This window comes from Erythrolamprus reginae, chromosome 3, assembly GCF_031021105.1.
Source record: "Erythrolamprus reginae isolate rEryReg1 chromosome 3, rEryReg1.hap1, whole genome shotgun sequence".
Classification (NCBI taxonomy): domain Eukaryota; kingdom Metazoa; phylum Chordata; class Lepidosauria; order Squamata; family Dipsadidae; genus Erythrolamprus; species Erythrolamprus reginae.
In genome coordinates, this window is record NC_091952.1 from 257,277,359 (window position 1) to 257,295,643 (window position 18,285).

Sequence of the window (18,285 nt, forward strand, 5' to 3'; positions counted from 1 at the left end):
CAGGTGGCCGTAAGGGGAAGGGATGAGGCCGGAGGGGAGGGAGGGAGAGGCCGGCGGTCAGCTCAAGCCAGAACTTAATGCACAGCCTTCTACTCATCTAGTCCAGCCCCCTCCTCAAGCAGAATCATAGAAGGACAGAGTTGGAAGGGACCCTGCAGGTCATCTAGTCCAGCCCCTTCCTCAAACAAGGAGACCCCTGCAGAATCATAGAAGGACAGAGTTGGAAGGGACCCCGCAGGTCATCTAGTCCAGCCCCCTCCTCGAGTGGGAGACCCTCTTCCCTTCCAGACCAGTCTCTCTCTCTCTCTCTCCCTAATCCCCCCCCTTCTTGTTCTTCCTTTGTTCCCGTCCAGGCACAAAGAGGAGGAAGGAGCGGCGGGAGGAGGAGCCTTCTGGCACCCCAGAGTCCTCTCTCAGAACGTCCGGCTGACCAAGCAGCCCTCCTTCATCTCTCTCCAGTTGCCCTCCACCTCCCCCGAGGAGGAGGGCCCCAAGTCAGAGCGAAGTGGGGAAGAAGCAGGTACGTTGTAAGGGAGGGAGACCCCGGCCCCACAGGTGCCAAACACCCCTAGAGAAGCCAGAGCCCCAGTCGGGGTCTTTGGGCGCCTTTTACGTGCCGAATAGTTTCTTGCTTGCTCTATTTATTCTATTCTATTCTATTCCCCTATTCTATTCTATTCTATACCTCTATTCTACTCTACTCTACGCTACGCTACCCTACTCTACTCTATTCTAATTCTGTTCTATTCTATTCCCCATGTTCTTGTTCTGTTCTGTTCTGTTCTAATCTAATCTATTCTTCCATTCTCTTCCACTCGAGTCTACTCCATTCCATCCCATCCCATTCTCTGTATTTTCTCTTCTCTTCTATTCTATATTCTAATTCCATTCTATTCCCCATGTTCTGGTTCTGTTCGGTTCGGTTCTGTTCTGGAGATGGGCGGCATACACGTCACAGTAATGAATAAATAAATTTTAGACTAGAAAGAGTGCAGAGAAGAGCGACAAAGGGGATTAGGGGACTGGAGGCTAAAACATATAAAGAACGGTTGCAGGACTGGGCATGGCTGGTTTGATGAAAAGAAGGACCAGGGGAGACATCAGAGCAGCCTTCCAGTATCTCAGAGGTGGCCACAAAGAAGAGGGAGTCAAGCTATTCTCCAAAGGACCTGAAGGTAGAACAAGAAGCAATGGGTGGAAACTAAACAAGGAGAGAAGCAACTTAGAACTAAGGAGGAATTTCCTGACAGAACAATTAACCAGTGGAACAGCCTGCCTCCAGAAGTTGTGAATGCCCCAACACTGGAAGTTTTTAAGCAGATGTTGGATAACCATCTGTATGAAGTGGTGTATGAAGATCCATCCTAAGATAAAATACAGGTAATAGTATAAGGGCAGACTAGATGGACCAGGAGGTCGTTTTCTGCCGTCAATCTTCTATGTTTCTGTAGTAGAAACATAGAAACATAGAAGACTGACGGCAGAAAAGGACCTCCTGGTCCATCTAGTCTGCCCTTATACTATTTCCTGTATTTTATCTTACAATGGATCTATGCTTATCCCAGGCAGGTTTACATTCAGTTCCTGTGGATCTACCAACCACGTCTGCTGGAAGTTTGTTCCAAGGATCTACTACTCTTTCAGTAAAATAATATTTTCTCATGTTGCCTTTGATCTTTCCCCCAACTAACTTGTTTGTTGTGATCTTGTTTGCTGTGTTGTATTGTGGAAATAATAATAATAATAATAAAAATAAATGAAACAGCTTTTGTGCCAGCCACAGCTGATGGCTCTCCCCCCCATCCCACACTTGCCCCCCCCCCCCCCACCAATCCTCACCAAATGCACCGACCGGCCCTTCCAATCGAGTGCTAATTTAATTAGAAAGCACCCATTTTAGTTAATTTGTTCAAGGAGATCACAGCAGCATCGGAGCAGATGTTTCCCACCCCCAGCAAACGTTTGCGGGGTGGAGGGGGGGGTGTTGTTTTGTAAATGACTCTGCTCAGTCTTGTTTAAGAGAGAAAAGGGGATTTTTAAGGGGGGCCCCACAGCTCCCTCTGTAAACACTTTACAGCTCTCCGCACGTCGTCGGAGTGAGGATAAACCCCTGGCAACTCATGCTGGCGTGAAAGGGAGGGGGGGCAGCCTGCACGTTGGCCATACGGCTATCATTTTATTGTCATATTTCACGGCCGTAACATTAATGGGAGATGCTGGCAGCAGCATCTTTTCTTTTTACTTATTTATTTTTCGCGTGTGTTAAAACAGCTCCGCTGAGCACGCTCAAAAGGCAAAACGCTTTCGCTTCGGAAAAATCCAGGGAGGATTCCAGAGGGTGTTTTTCATTTCATTATTATTGCAGTCCGAGTGGACGACCATTGAAATAGGAGCCAGCCGTGTGCAGCAGCTGCCCAAAAAGCCCACACAGTTCTAGGCTGCATTAACAGAGGGAGAGAATCAAGATCACGCGAAGTGTTAATGCCAATTTATAAGGCCTTGGTAAGGCCACACTTGGAATACGGCATTCAGTTTTGGTCACCACGATGCAAAAAGGATGTGGAGACTCTAGAAAGAGTGCAGAGAAGAGCGACAAAGAGGATGAGGGGAGTGGAAGCTAGAACATATGAAGAACGGTTGCTGGAACTGGGCATGGCTGGTTTCATGAAAAGAAGGACCAGGGGAGACATGATAGCAGTCTTCTAATATCTCTCTGGAGTTGCCACAAAGAAGAAGGAATCAACCTATTCGCCAAAGCACCTGAGTGTTGAACAAGAAGCAATGGGTGGAAACTAAACAAGGAGAGAAGCAACTTAGAATTAAGGAGAAAATTCCTGACAGTGAGAACAATAAACCAGTGGAACTACTTGCCTCCAGAAGTTGTGAATGCTCTAACACTGGAAGTTTTTAAAAAGATATACCGCAGTGCAGGGGGTTGGACTAAAAGACCTCCATGGTCCCTTCCAACTCTGTTGTTATTATAATTGAGAGGTTATAATGCATAAAATATTGCAGTCCGAGTGGACGACCATTGAAATAGGAGCCAGCTGTGTGCAGCAGCTGCCCAAAAAGCCCACACAGTTCTAGGCTGCATTAACAGAGGGAGAGAATCAAGATCACGCGAAGTGTTAATGCCAATTTATAAGGCCTTGGTAAGGCCACACTTGGAATACGGCATTCAGTTTTGGTCCCCAGGATGCAAGAAGGATATTGAGACTCTAGAAAAAGTGCAGAGAAGAGCAACAAAGAGGATTAAGGGACCGGAGGCTAAAACATATGAAGAACTGGGCATGGCCAGTTGAATGAAAAGAAGGACCAGGGGAGACATGATAGCAACCTTCCAATATCTCAGGGGTTGCCAGAAAGAAGAGAGAGTCAGGCTATTCTCCAAAGCACATGAGAGTAGAAGCAATGGGTGGAAGCTAAACACAGAGAGAAGCAATTTAGAACTAAGGAGAAATTTACTGACAGTCAGAACAATTAATCCGTGGAACAGCTTACCTCCAGAAGTTGTGAATGCCCCAACACTGGAAGTTTTTAAGAAGATGTTGGATAACCCTCTGTCTGAAGTGGTGTAGGGTTTCCTGCCCAAGCAGGGGTTGGACTAGAAGACCTCCAAGGTCCCTTCCAACTCGTTGTAATTATAACTGAGAGTTTATAATGCATAAGGCAAAAATAATTTAAAATACATAATATAAAAAAGACGTGGAGACTCTAGAAAGAGTGGAGTGTAGGGTTTCTTTCCTAAACAGGGGGTTGGACTAGATGACCTCAACCCTGTTATTCTGTTCCGTTTTATTCCATTCCAGAGACGAGAAAGTGTTCAAGCATCTGTAACAAAACAAAACAGAAAGTCCAGGTTTTTTTCTCTTGGAGGGGAAAAAAACCAGCCGCTTTGGGACCTGGCCGAGCTTGGGATCTAGGGAGGGGCAGTTGGATTTTTTGGGGTTTGGGAAGGGTCCCCCACTCCCTCTCTGCCTGGACACCTCAGCTGTCCTGGCCCCCTGCCCTCCTGCGCTTGCTCCCAAGCCCTTCGATCATCATAATGGAGAGCAAGACAGGCTCCTTAGCCCGAGCCCTGGCTAAGTAGAAATGATATACCTGCTCCTCGGAAGATAAATGGGAGGGAGGCTGGAGCAAGTGTTTGGGGGCCACCAAGATTGATCTCGCCGTGGGAACCGATGGAGCAGCGACACGGGAGAGAAAAGGGTGGGTGGGTGGGATTGGAAAGAGAAAGATATTTCTCTGCGCTCAGTAAATGCAAGACTTTCGCCTGTCAAAGTGGCAAAAGGAGGACAGAGCACTCCATGCGTGCGTTTCTTCGTCCGTCCGTCCGTTCGTTCGTCCATTCATTCATGAAAGGCTGTCGGAATATGGCTTTACCAGCAGGGTAGGAGCCCTTGAGCAAGGCCACCAAGGCAGCCAAGAAGAATGAATGTTTTATTTTGGGGTTTTTTAAAAACTGTTTTATACTGCCATTGTTTTGTTTGTTTGTTGCTTGCTTGCTTGCTTGCTTGCTTGCTTGCTTGCTTGCTTGCTTGCTTGCTTGCTTGCTTGATTGATTGATTGATTGATTGGATTTGTATGCCACCCCTCTCCGTGGACTCGGGGCGGCTAACAACAGTGATAAAACAACATGTGACAATCCAATAGTAAAACAATTAAAAACCCTTAATATAAAACCAAACATACATACAAACATACCATGCATAAATTGTAAAGGCCTAAGGGGGAAAGAATCTCAGTTCCCCCATGCCTGATGGCAGAGGTGGGTTTTAAGGAGCTTAGGAAAGGCAAGGAGGGTGGGGGCAATTCTGATCTCTGGGGGGAGTTGGTTCCAGAGGGCCAGGGCCGCCACAGAGAAGGCTCTTTCCCTGGGTCCTGCCATTTCATTATGTTTTTTATCATTGTTTATATTGTTATTATATTACACTGTTTTTATTACTGTACGCCACCCATGGTCCACAATGAGTTGGGCAGCTTAGGAGTCTTTTGAATTATTAATCTATCTATCTATCTATCTATCTATCTATCTATCTATCTATCTATCTATCTATCTATCTATCTATCTATCCATCCATCCATCCATCCATCCATCCATCCATCCATCCATCCATCCATCCATCCATGCATCCATCTCACCCACCCATCCTCACTATCAGGAAATTCTCCTTAGTTCCAGGTTGCTTCTCTCCTCGGTGAGTTCCTACTGGTTGCTTCTCGAGAGCAATTGCTGTGAGAGCAATTATGGGCTTCCCTAAATATGCCCATGTCACACCAACACTCCGCAGTCTGCATTGGTTGCCGATCAGTTTCCGGTCACAATTCAAAGTGTTGGTTATGACCTATAAAGCCCTTCATGGCACCAGACCAGAATATCTCCGGGACCGCCTTCTGCTGCACGAATCCCAGCGACCGGTTCGGTCCCACAGAGTGGGTCTTCTCCGGGTCCTGTCGACTAAACAATGTCGTCTGGCGGGACCCAGGGGAAGAGCCTTCTCTGTGGCGGCTCCGACCCTCTGGAACCAGCTCCCCCCTGAGATTAGGATTGCCCCCACCCTCCTTGCCTTTCGCAAACTCCTTAAAACCCACCTCTGCCGTCAGGCATGGGGGAACTGAAACATCTCCCCCTTGCCCATGTTGTTTTGGTGTTAGATTTATTGTGTGCTTGTTTTTTTAATATTCTGGGGTTGTTTTTTATGAATTTTTTAGCTTAAATTGTAATTGGATTGGTGGGTATTGGATTTGTTATTATGTATTTTTTTTACCTTGTTGTGAGCCGCCCTGAGTTTGCGGAGAGGGGCGGCATATAAATCCAATAAATCTAATCTAATCTAATCTAATCTTTCTCGTCCTGCCTTCAGGAGCTTTGGAGAAAAGGGTGCCACCACCTGATCTTTGTGCAGCCCCTCAAATACTGGGAGATGGCTATTTTGCCCTTCTTTCCACTAGCCCTGCCCAGTTCCTGCAAGTGTTCTTCATATGTTTTAATCTCCAGTCCCCTGATCCTCTTGGTTGCTCTTCTCGGTGCTCTTCCTAGAATCTCCAGATTTTTTTGGTAATATGATGTATTTTATATTATTTTTGCCTTATGCATTATAACCTCTCAATTATAATATCTACAGAGTTAAAAGGGACCTTGGAGGTCTTCTAGTCCAACCCCCTGCTTAGACAGGGAACCCTACACTACTTCAGACAGATGGTTATCCAATATCTGCTTAAAAACTTCCAGTGTGGGAGCATTCACACCTTCTGGAGGCAACTTCTGCTCCACTGAACAATTGTTCTGACTGTCAGGAATTTTCTCCTTAGTTCTAAGTTGCTTCTCTCCTTATTTAGTTTCCACCCATTGCTTCTTGTTCCACCCTCAGGTGCTTTGGAGAAGCATAGCCTTACTCCCTCTTCTTTGTGGCAACCCCTGAGATATTTGGAAGGCTGCTCTCATGTCTCCCCTGGTCCTTCTTTTCATTGAACTAGCCATGCCCAGTTCTTGCAACCGTTCTTCCTATGTTTTAGCCTCCAGTCTCCTAATCCTCTTTGTTGCTCTTTTCTGCACTTTATTTGTAGATTCTCAACATCCTTTTTGCATCATAGCGACCAAAACTGAATGCACGATTCCAAGTGTGGCCTTATCAAGGCCTCGTAAAGTGGTATTAACCCTTCACATGATCTTGATTTTATCCCTCTTAATGTAGCCTAGAACTATGTTGGCTTTTTTTGGCAGCTGCTGCACACGGCTGGCTCCTATTTAAATGGTTGTCCACTAGGACTCCAAGATCCCTCTCACAGTTACTACTGTTGAGCAAGGTACCATCTATACTGGTGCTTTGGAGAATAGCTTGACTCCGTCTCCCTTGAGATATTGGAAGACTGCTATCGTGTCTCCCCTGGTCCTTCTTTCCATTAAACTAAACACAGTGGTACCTCTACTTAAGAACTTAATTCGTTCTGTGACCAGGTTCTTAAGTAGAAATTTTCTTAAGAAGAAGCAATTTTTCCCATAGGAATCAATGTAAAAGCAAATAATGCGTGCAAACCCATTAGGAAAGAAATAAAAGCTTGGAATTTGGGTGGGAGGAGGAGGAGGACAGTCGCTGCCGAAGGAAGAAGGTGAGGTGAGGTGAATCAAAAAAATCCAAAACTTTAAGGCTTAAAAAAGAAAAGAGGGACTCTGAGACAGTGAGGAGGAGCACGCACCTCCTATACACTGCCCCCCATACACTGGGTGCTGCTGCTGCTACCTGCTTCCCCTTCCTTCCCATGCTGAAGGGCTCCCCTCTCTTCTCGCTCACTCACTTTGTAGCCGGCGCCTTTCCTTCGCTGTGGTGACTCCTTGGCTGCCCAGAGCGAAGGAACGTTTCTTTTCTCTGGACGCTGGCAGAGGTTTATTCCCTCTCCAAGCGCCCAGAGAAAGGAAAATGCTCCGTTCGCTCTGGGCTGCCAAAGCCTCCTTAAGCGCCACCAAAAGGCTCCTCTGGCAGCCCAGAATAGCCCCAGATGGCCGGGATTATAGGGGGAACTTCAGGAAACTGGCTGGGCGTTCGTGCCACTCTCAAATTTCCTGGGAATTTTTTTCTTAAGTTGAAAATGGTTCTTGAGAAGAGGCAAAAAAAATCTGGAACACCCGGTTCTTATCTAGAAAGGCTCTTAAGTAGAGGTACCACTGTATTTCCAATTCAAGCAATTGTTCTTTATGTTTTATTTATTTATTTATTTATTTATTCATTCATTCATTCATTCATTTATTTATTTGTATGCTGCCCCTCTCCGTAGACTTGGGGCGGCTAACAACAATAGTACAAAACATCATGTAAATCCAATACTAAAACTAATACTAAAACAATTAAAAAACCCTTATTTGTAAAAAACCAAACATCCCTACAAACAAACATACCATGCATAAATTGTAAAGGCCTAGGGGGAAAGAATATCTCAGTTCCCCCATGCCTGATGGCAGAGGTGGTTTTAAGGAGCTTACGAAAGGCGAGGAGGGTGGGGGCAATTCTAATCTCTGGGGGGAGTTGGTTCCAGAGGGCCGGGGCCGCCACAGAGAAGGCTCTTCCCCTGGGGCCCGCCAAACGACATTGTTTTGTTGACGGGACCCAGAGAAGGCCCACTCTGTGGGACCTAACCGGTCGCTGGGATTCGTGCGGCAGAAGGCGGTCTCGTTTTAGCCTCCAGTCACCCTCTTTGTCGCTCTTCTCTGCACTTTTTCTAGAGTCTCAGCATTCTTTTTGCACCATGGCGACCAAAACTGGATTCAGGATTCCAAATGTGGCGTCACAAGAGGGAGACCGTCATTAGTGTGAACTGCTCTTAACCCATTCTTAGTGGAGTTGGCATCCAGGGCTTCCCCAGCCTTGCGCAGCTGAGGGATGGCTCTCTTTTGGGCCGCCCTGCAAGGCCACTTGAATAATAACTGTGGAAAAACCCCTTGATCAACGAGAAGGGAGCGTGTAGGCTGCTCGCTCAGCCGGTCTCGGAGTTTCTGCCTTCTGGGTTTCCCCTCGTTTGGCTGGCCTGGCATGGAATGGATGGAGCTGCTTTCCGAAATGATTACTCACTCAGATTCCCCTTCCCTTCCCTCTGTGTGTGTGTGTGTGTGTTTGTGCAGGTCCCGTGTTGATTCCCAGGTCATCAATCCTTGCAATTGGGAGGTTTTCTACCATTCTTGCATTTATTGAAGGCTGTGTGTGTAATGGAAGACACACATTGAAGTGTCACTTTTGTCACGGGACTCTGCGTGTGGATTTGCACCAATGGCTGAATCTTTGCCAGGGCATAATTGCATTTGTGAGGAATGGACCAAAGGAACGAACTTACTTACTTACTTACTTACTTACTTACTTACTTACTTACTTACTTACTTACTTACTTACTTTCTTTCTTTCTTTCTTTCTTTCTTTCTTTCTCCCTTCCTTCCTTCCTTTCTCTCTCATTCTTTCTTTTCCTTAATTCCTTCTTTTTTCTTTCTTTCTCTTTCTTTTCCTTGGTTCCTTTCATTTCTTCCTTCCTTCCTTCCTCTCTCATTCTTTCTCCCTCGTTCTTTCTTTTCCTTAATTCCTTCTTTCTTCTTTCTCTCCCTTTCTCGTTCTTTTCTTTTGATCCTTTCATTTCTTCCTTCCTTCCTTCCTTCTTCTCCCTGTCATTCTTTCTCCCTCTTTATTTTCCTTCATTCCTTTTTTTTTCTTTCTCTCCCTTTTTTCTTTCTTTCTCTTTTCCTTTGTTCCTTTCATTACTTTCCTTCCTTCCTTTCTTCCTTCCTTCCTTCCTTTCTTTCTTTCTTTCTTCTTTTAAAAAAGCTCAGCAAACACCCAAGAACCCCACAGTCTTCCTCCTCTTCCTCCATTCCTCAAACTTCTAGGAGTGATGATTTTACCTAGCCTGGTAATAAAACATCTTAAAAAACAAAACAAAACCCAAGCTCAGAAACCCCCCAAGAACCCACAGTTCTCCGCCTCTTCTTCCTCCTCCCACCCCTTCCCTATTCCACAACCTCTGCTCCCTTCTAGCACTGATGATGTTACCTAGTCTGGTAATAAAATGCCAATAATAATAATAATAATCATCATCATCATCATCACAGAATAATAACAATAGCCAAGCTCAGAAAACACCCAAGAATCTCACAGTCTTCCTCCTCCTCCTCCATTCCTCAAACCTCCCTCTCTTCGCACTGATGATGTTACCTAGTCTGCTAATAAAACATCTGTAATCATCATCATCATCATCTCAGAATAATAATAGTCAAGCTCAAAAAACACCCAAGAACCCCAAAGTCTTCTTCCTCCTCCTCCTCTTCCTCTTCCTCCCCCATTCCTCAGATTCTCGCTCCCTTCTATCACTGATATCTCTTTGTGGCCCTTCGGGGGTCCTGAGACCCCACGGCTTCCCTGCTAGGGGGACAGAGTGGCCCAGAAGGCCGTTCTGGGGCTGGCCACCGTCTCTCTCTCTCTCGTGGTGTGAGTAATGGCCCGGTCTCCGGTGACGGCTGGGCCTCCCTCTGATGTATGGCTGTTACATTAAGGCTGGAAAGGTGCTAAACGAGCCCTCTTTATTTTACATAAATTAACCTGAAAAGTCGTAAATCAGTGCCCGAAGTTTGTTTAGGCAAGATTTAGAAGGCGGCTGGGAGCAAAGGCCAAGAGGGCCATCCATCACCCTCCTCATCCTCTCCTCCAGCATGCAGGGGAGCATTGGGGGAGAGTTTGGCCCACACGGAAGGCAACGCCACCAACTAGCCACAATGGAAGTCTTCAATGAGAAACACTGCGGCAGACTTTCTTGTAAAAATATATTTTATTTTTCTTCTTAGCAAAATGCTTCTCTAAATAAACTATCACAATACTATCATACACTACTATTTACATCCACCACTGCAACCACCCACAAACCGCTAAGCACTAAACCACCAACCACTATAACAAACCACCTAGCACAAACCACTCCCATGCAAGAGTGTTACTCCTGATATACAGTGGTCCCTCTACTTACCAACTTAATTCATTCCGTGACCAAGTTCTTAAGAAGAACAGTTTGTAAGAAGAAGCAATTTTTCCCATAAGAATCAATATAAAAGCAAATAATGCGTGCGATTGGGGAAACCACAGGTAACGAACATCGTAGCAGCAGAAATTTCAGCGTAAATAGAGGATGAACCTGTAGGGCCAGGGTCTCCCAAGGTCCCCATCCCAGGAAATAGGACTGGGTGCCCATATAAGAGTCTCATCAGGTCTGCTTGTTTCGGAGCTTCAGCCAAAAGGTTGCCCCAGGTCAAGGTCCCAGCCAGCATTGGTTCCCCAAGCTTTCAGTCAGAGGCATCTGGCTCACAGGACCACACCAGCCCATTTCCCGCAGCTTCCTGCCTCGCCTCCATCCGGTAGCCCAAATATCTTTGGGGTGTGGCTGCTCTGCACAGGGAGAGATGCGGGGGACCCTCCTTTTGCTGAGGGCCCAGAAACAGCTCAAAGTGTTTCTCTCCCAGCCTGGTATGGCCTCCACTCTCGGGTAGGGCATCTCCTTGGAGAATGCATGACTTGGGTTGGTTGGGTTGGGTTGGGTTGAATTCAGTTGATTTGGGTTGGATTCAGTTGGGTTGCATTGGGTTGAGTTGGATTCAATTGAGTTGGGTTGAGTTCAGCTGGATTGGGTTGGTTGGGTTGGATTGGATTGAGTTGGGTTGAGTTCAACTGGATTGGGTTGGTTGGATTGGATTGAGTTGGGTTCAATTAGCTTCAATTCAATGGTTGGATTGAGTTGTGTTGGGTTTCATTGGGTTGGATTCGGTTGGGTTGGATTGAGTTGAGTTGAGTTGAGTTCTGTTGGGTTGGATAGGTAGGTAGGTAGATAGGTAGATATATAAATAAATAAATAATAAATAAAATAAATATATAGATAGATGAGAGAAAGGAAGGAAAGAAAGAGAAATAGTTAAAAGGAAGGAAAAAGAAAGAAAGAAAGACTAGAGGGGATATAGTGCTCTAACCTGGGGGATGGGAGGCAAGGCCCTTCCATCTCTCCACCTGTGGGGCTGTGCCACATCTGGAGAGAAAGAGCAGAGTTAATAAAAGATCTGAAAGAGGAGTTGTGGGTTCGAATGACTGGGTTTTAATCAGGAGGGGTTTTTCCCCCTCTGCCTGCTTTCCTCTGCTCTGAGAGTTGACTCCCTCCTCCCTCTTTTCTTTCTCCCCCCCCCCAGGAAAGCCCCTGCAGATCAAGCCCAGGCTGTGAAGCTGCCTCCTGCCAACACCGAAGTCTGCCCAACCACCACTCAACCACCACGTTTTCGACTTGCTCGTTCCTTCGCTCTTTCTCAGGGATCGGATGTCCTCATCCCCAGCAACTACCTCAGAGCAACACCAGGCGGAAGCGGGGTGAGGGGGGGGGGGCCAAGCCAGGACCTCAAATCCCGTGTCCCCCCCCCCCCCCCGTAGCCATTTCAGCAAGGACTGACCCCAAGATCTCTCTCTAGCCTCCCAGAGACCAACTTTGTGGTTTTTAACGAATCCCGGGGAAAGGAACTCTCTCGGCTTTCCAGCTGCCAAGGATGCATTTTTTGGATTCCTTCTGCTGGATAAGAGGGGTGGGAGTCTTTCAAGAGACCCTCACTCTGTTCTCAGCCCCTCCCCAGGCAATCAAAACCACCACTGTCCTCCTCCCCCCATCCTCCCCTTTCACTTTCCCCTTCTGCACCGGTGGGTGGGGGGTTTTCAGTAGCACAACCCAAGGGGGGGGTCTTCATGGTGGGTGTAGCATCCCAGAAACTTTTGTGTCAGGGGAAACCGGGCCGACAAGCCCCCAGACAAGGTTTTTGCAAAAAACACGGACTGGATTTTAAAAAAATTATTATTATTATTATTATTATTATTATTATTATTATTATTATTATTTTTCTCTTCCTGCTCTGGGAGAAAAATACAAGTCCGTGGAGGGTTTGTAATCTCTCCTCTTTTGCGAGTTTTCTTTCACAGTTCGTGCCCAGCTTTGGAACCATTTGTAAAGTAGATCTTGTCTTGGATGCTTTCAATACACACCAGTGCAAGCAAAGGCTTTTCCGTTGGTCGACGTGGTGAATTTCCTAACTTGGTCTTTGGCTTTTCGTGGTTTGCTGAATTTTTCCTTCTTCCTTTTCAACTTGCTGCCGGAGACTTTTGGGCCTCCTGCTCTCACCCTCTTCCTTAGCAATGAGCGAGTCGGGTGTGAATGGTAAGGCCACACCTGGAATCCTACCTCCAGTTAGACCAAACCTAGAGTACTGCGTTCAGTTGTGGTCATCACAGTACAAAAAAGACTTTCTCTAAAGTGCAGAAGAAGAGAGCAACCAGGATGATCAGGGGACTGGGAACTAGAACATACAAAGAGCACTTGCAGGAACTGGGCATGGCTGGTTGAATGAAAAGGAGGAGCAGGGGAGACACGATAGCAGGGCTCCAATATCTCAGGGGTGGCCCCAAAGAAGAGGGAGTCAAGCTATTCTCCAAAGCACCTGAGGGTAGAACAAGAAGCAATGGGTGGAAACTAAACAAGGGAAAAAACGACTTGGAACTTAAAGAGAAATTTCCTGACAGTCAGAACAATTAATCTGTGGAACAGAAGTAGCCCCCAGAAGTTGTGGATGCTCAAACACTGGAAGTTTAAGAAGAAGATGATAATAATAATAATAATAATTATTATTATTATTATTATTATTATTATTATTATTATTATTATTATTAGATTTGTATGCTGCCCCTCTATGAGGACTCAGAGCGGCTCACAACAAATAAAACATCATATACAAATCCAATGTTAAAACAGTCTTTAAAAAACCCCTATTAAAAACAGTCATACAACCCAAACACACCATCCATAAAGTCGAAGGCAGCTAAGGATATATCAGTTCCACCATGCCTGGCGACATAGATGAGTTTTCAAAAGTTTGCGAAAGGCGAGGAGGGTGGGGGCAGTCCTAATCTCTGGGGGGAGTTGATTCCAGAGGGCCGGGGCCGCCACAGAGAAGGCTCTTCCCCTGGGTCCCGCCAGACGGCATTGTTTAGTCGACGGGACCCGGAGAAGGCCAACTCTGTGGGACCTAATTGGTTGCTGGGATTCACGCGGCAGCAGGCAGTCCCGGAGATATTGGATAACCATCTGTCTGAAGTAATGCAGGGTTTCCTGCCTAAGCAGGGGATTGGACTAGAAGACCTCCAAGGTCCCTTCCAACTCTGTTGTTTTTATAATTGAGAGGTTATAATGCACAAGACAAAAATCATATAAAATACATAATATAAAAAAGATGTGGAGACTCTAGAAAGAGTGCAGAGAAGAGCAACAAAGAGGATTCAGGGACTGGAGGCTAAAACATCTGATGAATGGTTGCAGGGCCTGGGCATGGTTGTCTAGCAAAGAGGAGGTCCAGGGGGGACATGATAGCAGTCTTCAAATACTTGAGGAGCTGCCACAGAGAGGAGGGGGGGGGACACATTATTTTCCAATTCACCAAAGGGCCAGACAAGGAGCAACAAGGTTGGAAGCTGACCAAGGAGAGATTCAACCTGGAAATAAGGAAGAACTTTCTGACAGTGAGAGCGATCAACCAGTGGGCGACGAAAGGCCTGCAAGAGAACCCATCGTGGTTTTCTTGCAGACCTTTTGACACCCAACTAAGCGACACCATCAGTGCTGGGAGGCAGCAGGGTTTTCAGGGAAGGAGGATCAGGAGGATGCCCCCTGAATCCAGTTGGTCTCTCTGGCCTTTTGTGACCCCCACAAGGTCGCAGGGCCGAGTGGGCTTCTCTTTCCATGTGAGGCAAAGGGTGCCTCCCAGAGGGCGGAAGGCAGCGTACCCCCCAGCCCACATTTCTGGGGCCGCCCCATCCTTTCCCTGCCGTCAGCAGGCAGCCGAAGACCAACTCTTCTTCTCCACCCCCCACCCCTCCCTCCACCAGTGGTTCAGCTCTGCTCATCCCCACCGAAGCAGCGGAGCTAATAAAAGATTGATTGGGAAGCCAGCCACAATCTGCCACGCTCGCACTTCCGTGCCCGGCTTCCCCCCTGCTCGTCCAGGGGAATGGGGGGGGGGTTTTGCAGCAAGAGGGCGATTAGCAGCCCCCACCCCACTTGGATCGGGCTGCGTTTTATGCCTCCCTCTCCGTTGCTTCATCTCCTTGATTTAAGGCGGTGTCTTGTCTGGCGTTTCCCGATAGAGCCCAGCGGTGCTGGCCCGGCAAAGATTCCTTTTTTCTTCTTCTTCCCAAACTTGCTTTGCGCAAAGAGGAACAATAATAAGATGAAGCCCGCGTGGATTTTGTTCTGACCCCACGAAGAGCCCTTCAAAAAATGAGTCCAGGCACCCAAAGTTTTCAAGTTTCAAAACATATACCGTATTTTTGGGAATATAAGACACCCTGGAGTATAAGACGCACCAGAGTTTTTGGGGAGGAAAACAGGGAAAAGAATCTGCTTACCAGGTATTCATCTGGCTAGCGTCCTTAGTCTGGTCAGCTTCAGCACATTATTTTATCCTCTGGTTAAGGGCTTTAAAAAACTTTTATTCGGAGAGAATAACAATGAAAGAGTTTGCAAGCCACAAAGAGCTGGGAACATCATTAGCACCTGGAATGAAACATTTGGAGCAAGTAGAACAATGAAAAAAACCTGCAAAAACTTAGGGCTTGGAGAACATTCTTTGCAGAGAGAAACAATGAAAGAGTTTTCAAGCCGGTAAAAGCTGGGAACATTGTTAGCACCTGGTTAGGGCTGGAAAGAAACTTATTCAGAGCAAGTTAGAGAAATGAAAAAACCCTGCAAAGACTTAGGGCTTGGAACACATTCTTCACAGAGAGAAATGGTAAAAGACCCTGCAAGGTAAAATCTGGGAAGATCGTTTACAGCTAGTTAGGGCTGGGGGGGGAGCTACATTCAAAGTATAAGATGCACCCTAATTATCAGCCTCTTTTAGGGAGGAAAGAGGTGCATCTTATACTCTTATACAGCAATTCTAATACTGTATTTGATAAAGCAGAAAAGGTTTGCAAAATGCAGCGACAAGCAACGAATGTATTTTCTGGGCCAGCTAATTATCATCCAAGAACTGATATCAAAAGTTCATACATATTTCTTTGATATCACATCTAGCATTTTGGCACTGGCTCACTTGAATTGGCAGGCAGCCTGGAGATAAGAATGTCCTTCTAATAAACTCATTAGTTCCGCATCAAACTCCAATCATCCATCACTCAGATTATACAGTTGATTTCTGCACTCACTCATCACAAGACTAACCCTTATATAGCTGGAAGGCGTGGCTAATTGTTCTATAGAGCTATTGACACATAGACCTTTTCCTGTTCAGCCATTCCTGTCTGCTGACACCCCCGCACACTCTGGCATCGAGAAGAGGTTCTTCTTCCAAGTCACTCATGGGCACCTCTGGAGGTGCAACAGACTTTGGGTGACTTTCAGCCTCTGACCCCACATCCTCTCCGACCTTCTCGCTATCAGACTTGGGTACATGGGCCTAGGATACCAAAACACCCCCCCCCCTCTAAATATTAGAAATAACCTTTATGACACACAGAGTACAAACAACAAAACTCACACACACAAAAAAACATTAAAATAAAAACTGGACCATTTGTGACGTGCCTGTAATACAGTTCTAATAGTGCTTATTACACAGATTGTATTTACATATATACATCAAATCTTAGCAAAGACCTTATTCTGGTATATATTTCTCTTTGTTTTCCTTTTTTGACCGATCCTCTGACATTTACTCCCCAAATTATCTAACATTTATTAACTATCTAATTTTACTTTCCCCCCCCTTTTTTTCATCCAATCATAAAACCTACCCCAACAGTTAGTATACTCTTACTCTTTATATTTTTTTATTTCCTTAGTTAAACTATCCATTCTGCGGAGAGGGGTGGCATACAAATCTAAATAATAAATAAAATAAATAAATAAATTGTGATTTTTTCAATAGGCAAATTTCAATTTTTCCAATATTGTGCGAACACTATTCTCGCTGCTGTCGTTATATGGAGGGATAGAAACAATTGATTTTTTTCCTAAACAAGTGCGAAGTGATGCACATCGGGGCAAAGGACCCCAATTATACCTACCAACTGATGGGGACCAAGCTTTCCAAGACAACCCAAGAAAGGGATCTTGGGGCTTTGGTGGACAGCTCAATGAAGAGGTCAACCCAGTGTGCAGCAGCAGTAAAAAAAAGCAAATTCCATGCCTGGCACGATTAGGAAGGGAATCGAAAATAGGTCAGTTGCAAATCAATGGTGAGACCACACTTGGAGTCCTGTGTACAGTTCTGGTCACCGCACTTCAAGGAGGATATAATGGAACTGGGAAAGGTGCAAAAAAGGGGCAACAAGAACGATCAAGGAAATGGAGCCCCTCCCTTATGAAACCAGGTTGCAACACCTTGGTCTCTTCAGCCTTGAAAGACGGCGTTTAAGGGGGGACTTGATCGAAGGGTATGAAATCCTGCATGGGATAGAAAAGGTGGATCGGGAAAAATTCTCTATTACACAATACTAGGACGAGGGGCCCCTCCCTAAAGCTCACAGGTGAGAAAGTAAGGACAAATAAAGTGAAATATCTCTTCCCCCAGAGGGTCCTTGGTTGATGGAATTCCCTTCCAGAAGAGGTCGTGACAGCTGTCAGCCTGCATAGCTTCAAGGCAGGATTGGACAGATTCATGGATGCCAAGTGTATCATCGGTGGTTATTGAAACCAATGTCCAAGTGCCGCCTCTGTTGGTTGAGATAGGCAGGGTTCCCTTGGGTCCTATTCGTTAGGGGTCAAGGGAAAGGGAGAGTTTTGCCTTCTCTTTCTGCTCAAGGTCCTCCTGGACAATTGGTGGGCCACTGTGGGACACAGATTTCTGGACTCAAGGGGCTTTGGCCCGATTCAGCAGGGCTCTTCTTAGGTTCTTAGGTTCTTTTCCAAATTTTCACGGGCTACACCTACAAGGAAAAAAATTCAGGTTACTTTCCTATTTTTCTCTCTAATATTTCTTTTAACCACATATTAATTTTCTCCCGGTATTTCTTAACTTCTTCACAACTCCACCACACGTGATCACACACCCGTCTCTCGATCCTCAGAATCCAGCTGAACGGGAAGCGGACCGGCCACAACAGTTTTTCGGAGAGGCCGTCCCACCAACTCGGTGTAGCTGGATGGGCGGTTGGCACCTCGTCCTTTGGTTTTCCCGGAAAACACTGCAGAGCAAGGGGCAATTCTGGCTTCATCAAAACCAGCATTCTGCTCCAGGAACTGGCTACCAGTTGGTTCTTGCTGGGATCCAAGCAACTGGGATCCGATTCAGGATTTCTGCATGGCAATTGACATTTTGGGTCTCCAAGCTTGGTTGTTTTCTTGCAAGCGTTTCATGACCCAGCTAGGTAACATCATCAATGCTAGGAGGGAGTGGCGTTTGCAGGAGGAGGGGAAAGGGAGGAGGAAGAGGAGGAGAAGGCAGAGAAGGACTGATGAGGAGGACTGTGGGGTCTTTGGTGCACTCTGAGCTTGGTTGCTCTCTTGCAGACGTTTCAAGACCCAACTAAGTAATATCATCAGCCACCCATTCTTACAAGGTGGGTCAAATGAGGACCCTGATAGTTGGGGAAAAGAGGCTGACTCTTTGTAAACCCCTTAGAGAGGGCTGTCAAGCACTGTGAAGCGGTATAGAAGTCTAAGTGCTATTGCTATTGAGTAGGGGGTTGGACTAGAAGACCTCCAAGGTCCCTTCCAACTCTCTTATTTAGAGAAAGGGAATTT

The 18,285-nt window shown here is 46.2% G+C and overlaps 1 protein-coding gene across 1 annotated transcript in view; it reads left to right on the plus strand.

The window, feature by feature from the left end:
* Positions 1-12,546, plus strand: part of LOC139165263 (zinc finger CCCH domain-containing protein 3-like) — a 205,966-nt gene extending 193,420 nt beyond the window's left edge. The window contains 2 exon segments of the mRNA XM_070748399.1: positions 354-520; positions 11,699-12,546. Coding sequence (XP_070604500.1) covers positions 354-520; positions 11,699-11,730 — 199 coding nt within the window. The 3' untranslated portion in view covers positions 11,731-12,546.
* Positions 12,547-18,285: the final 5,739 nt, after the last annotated feature.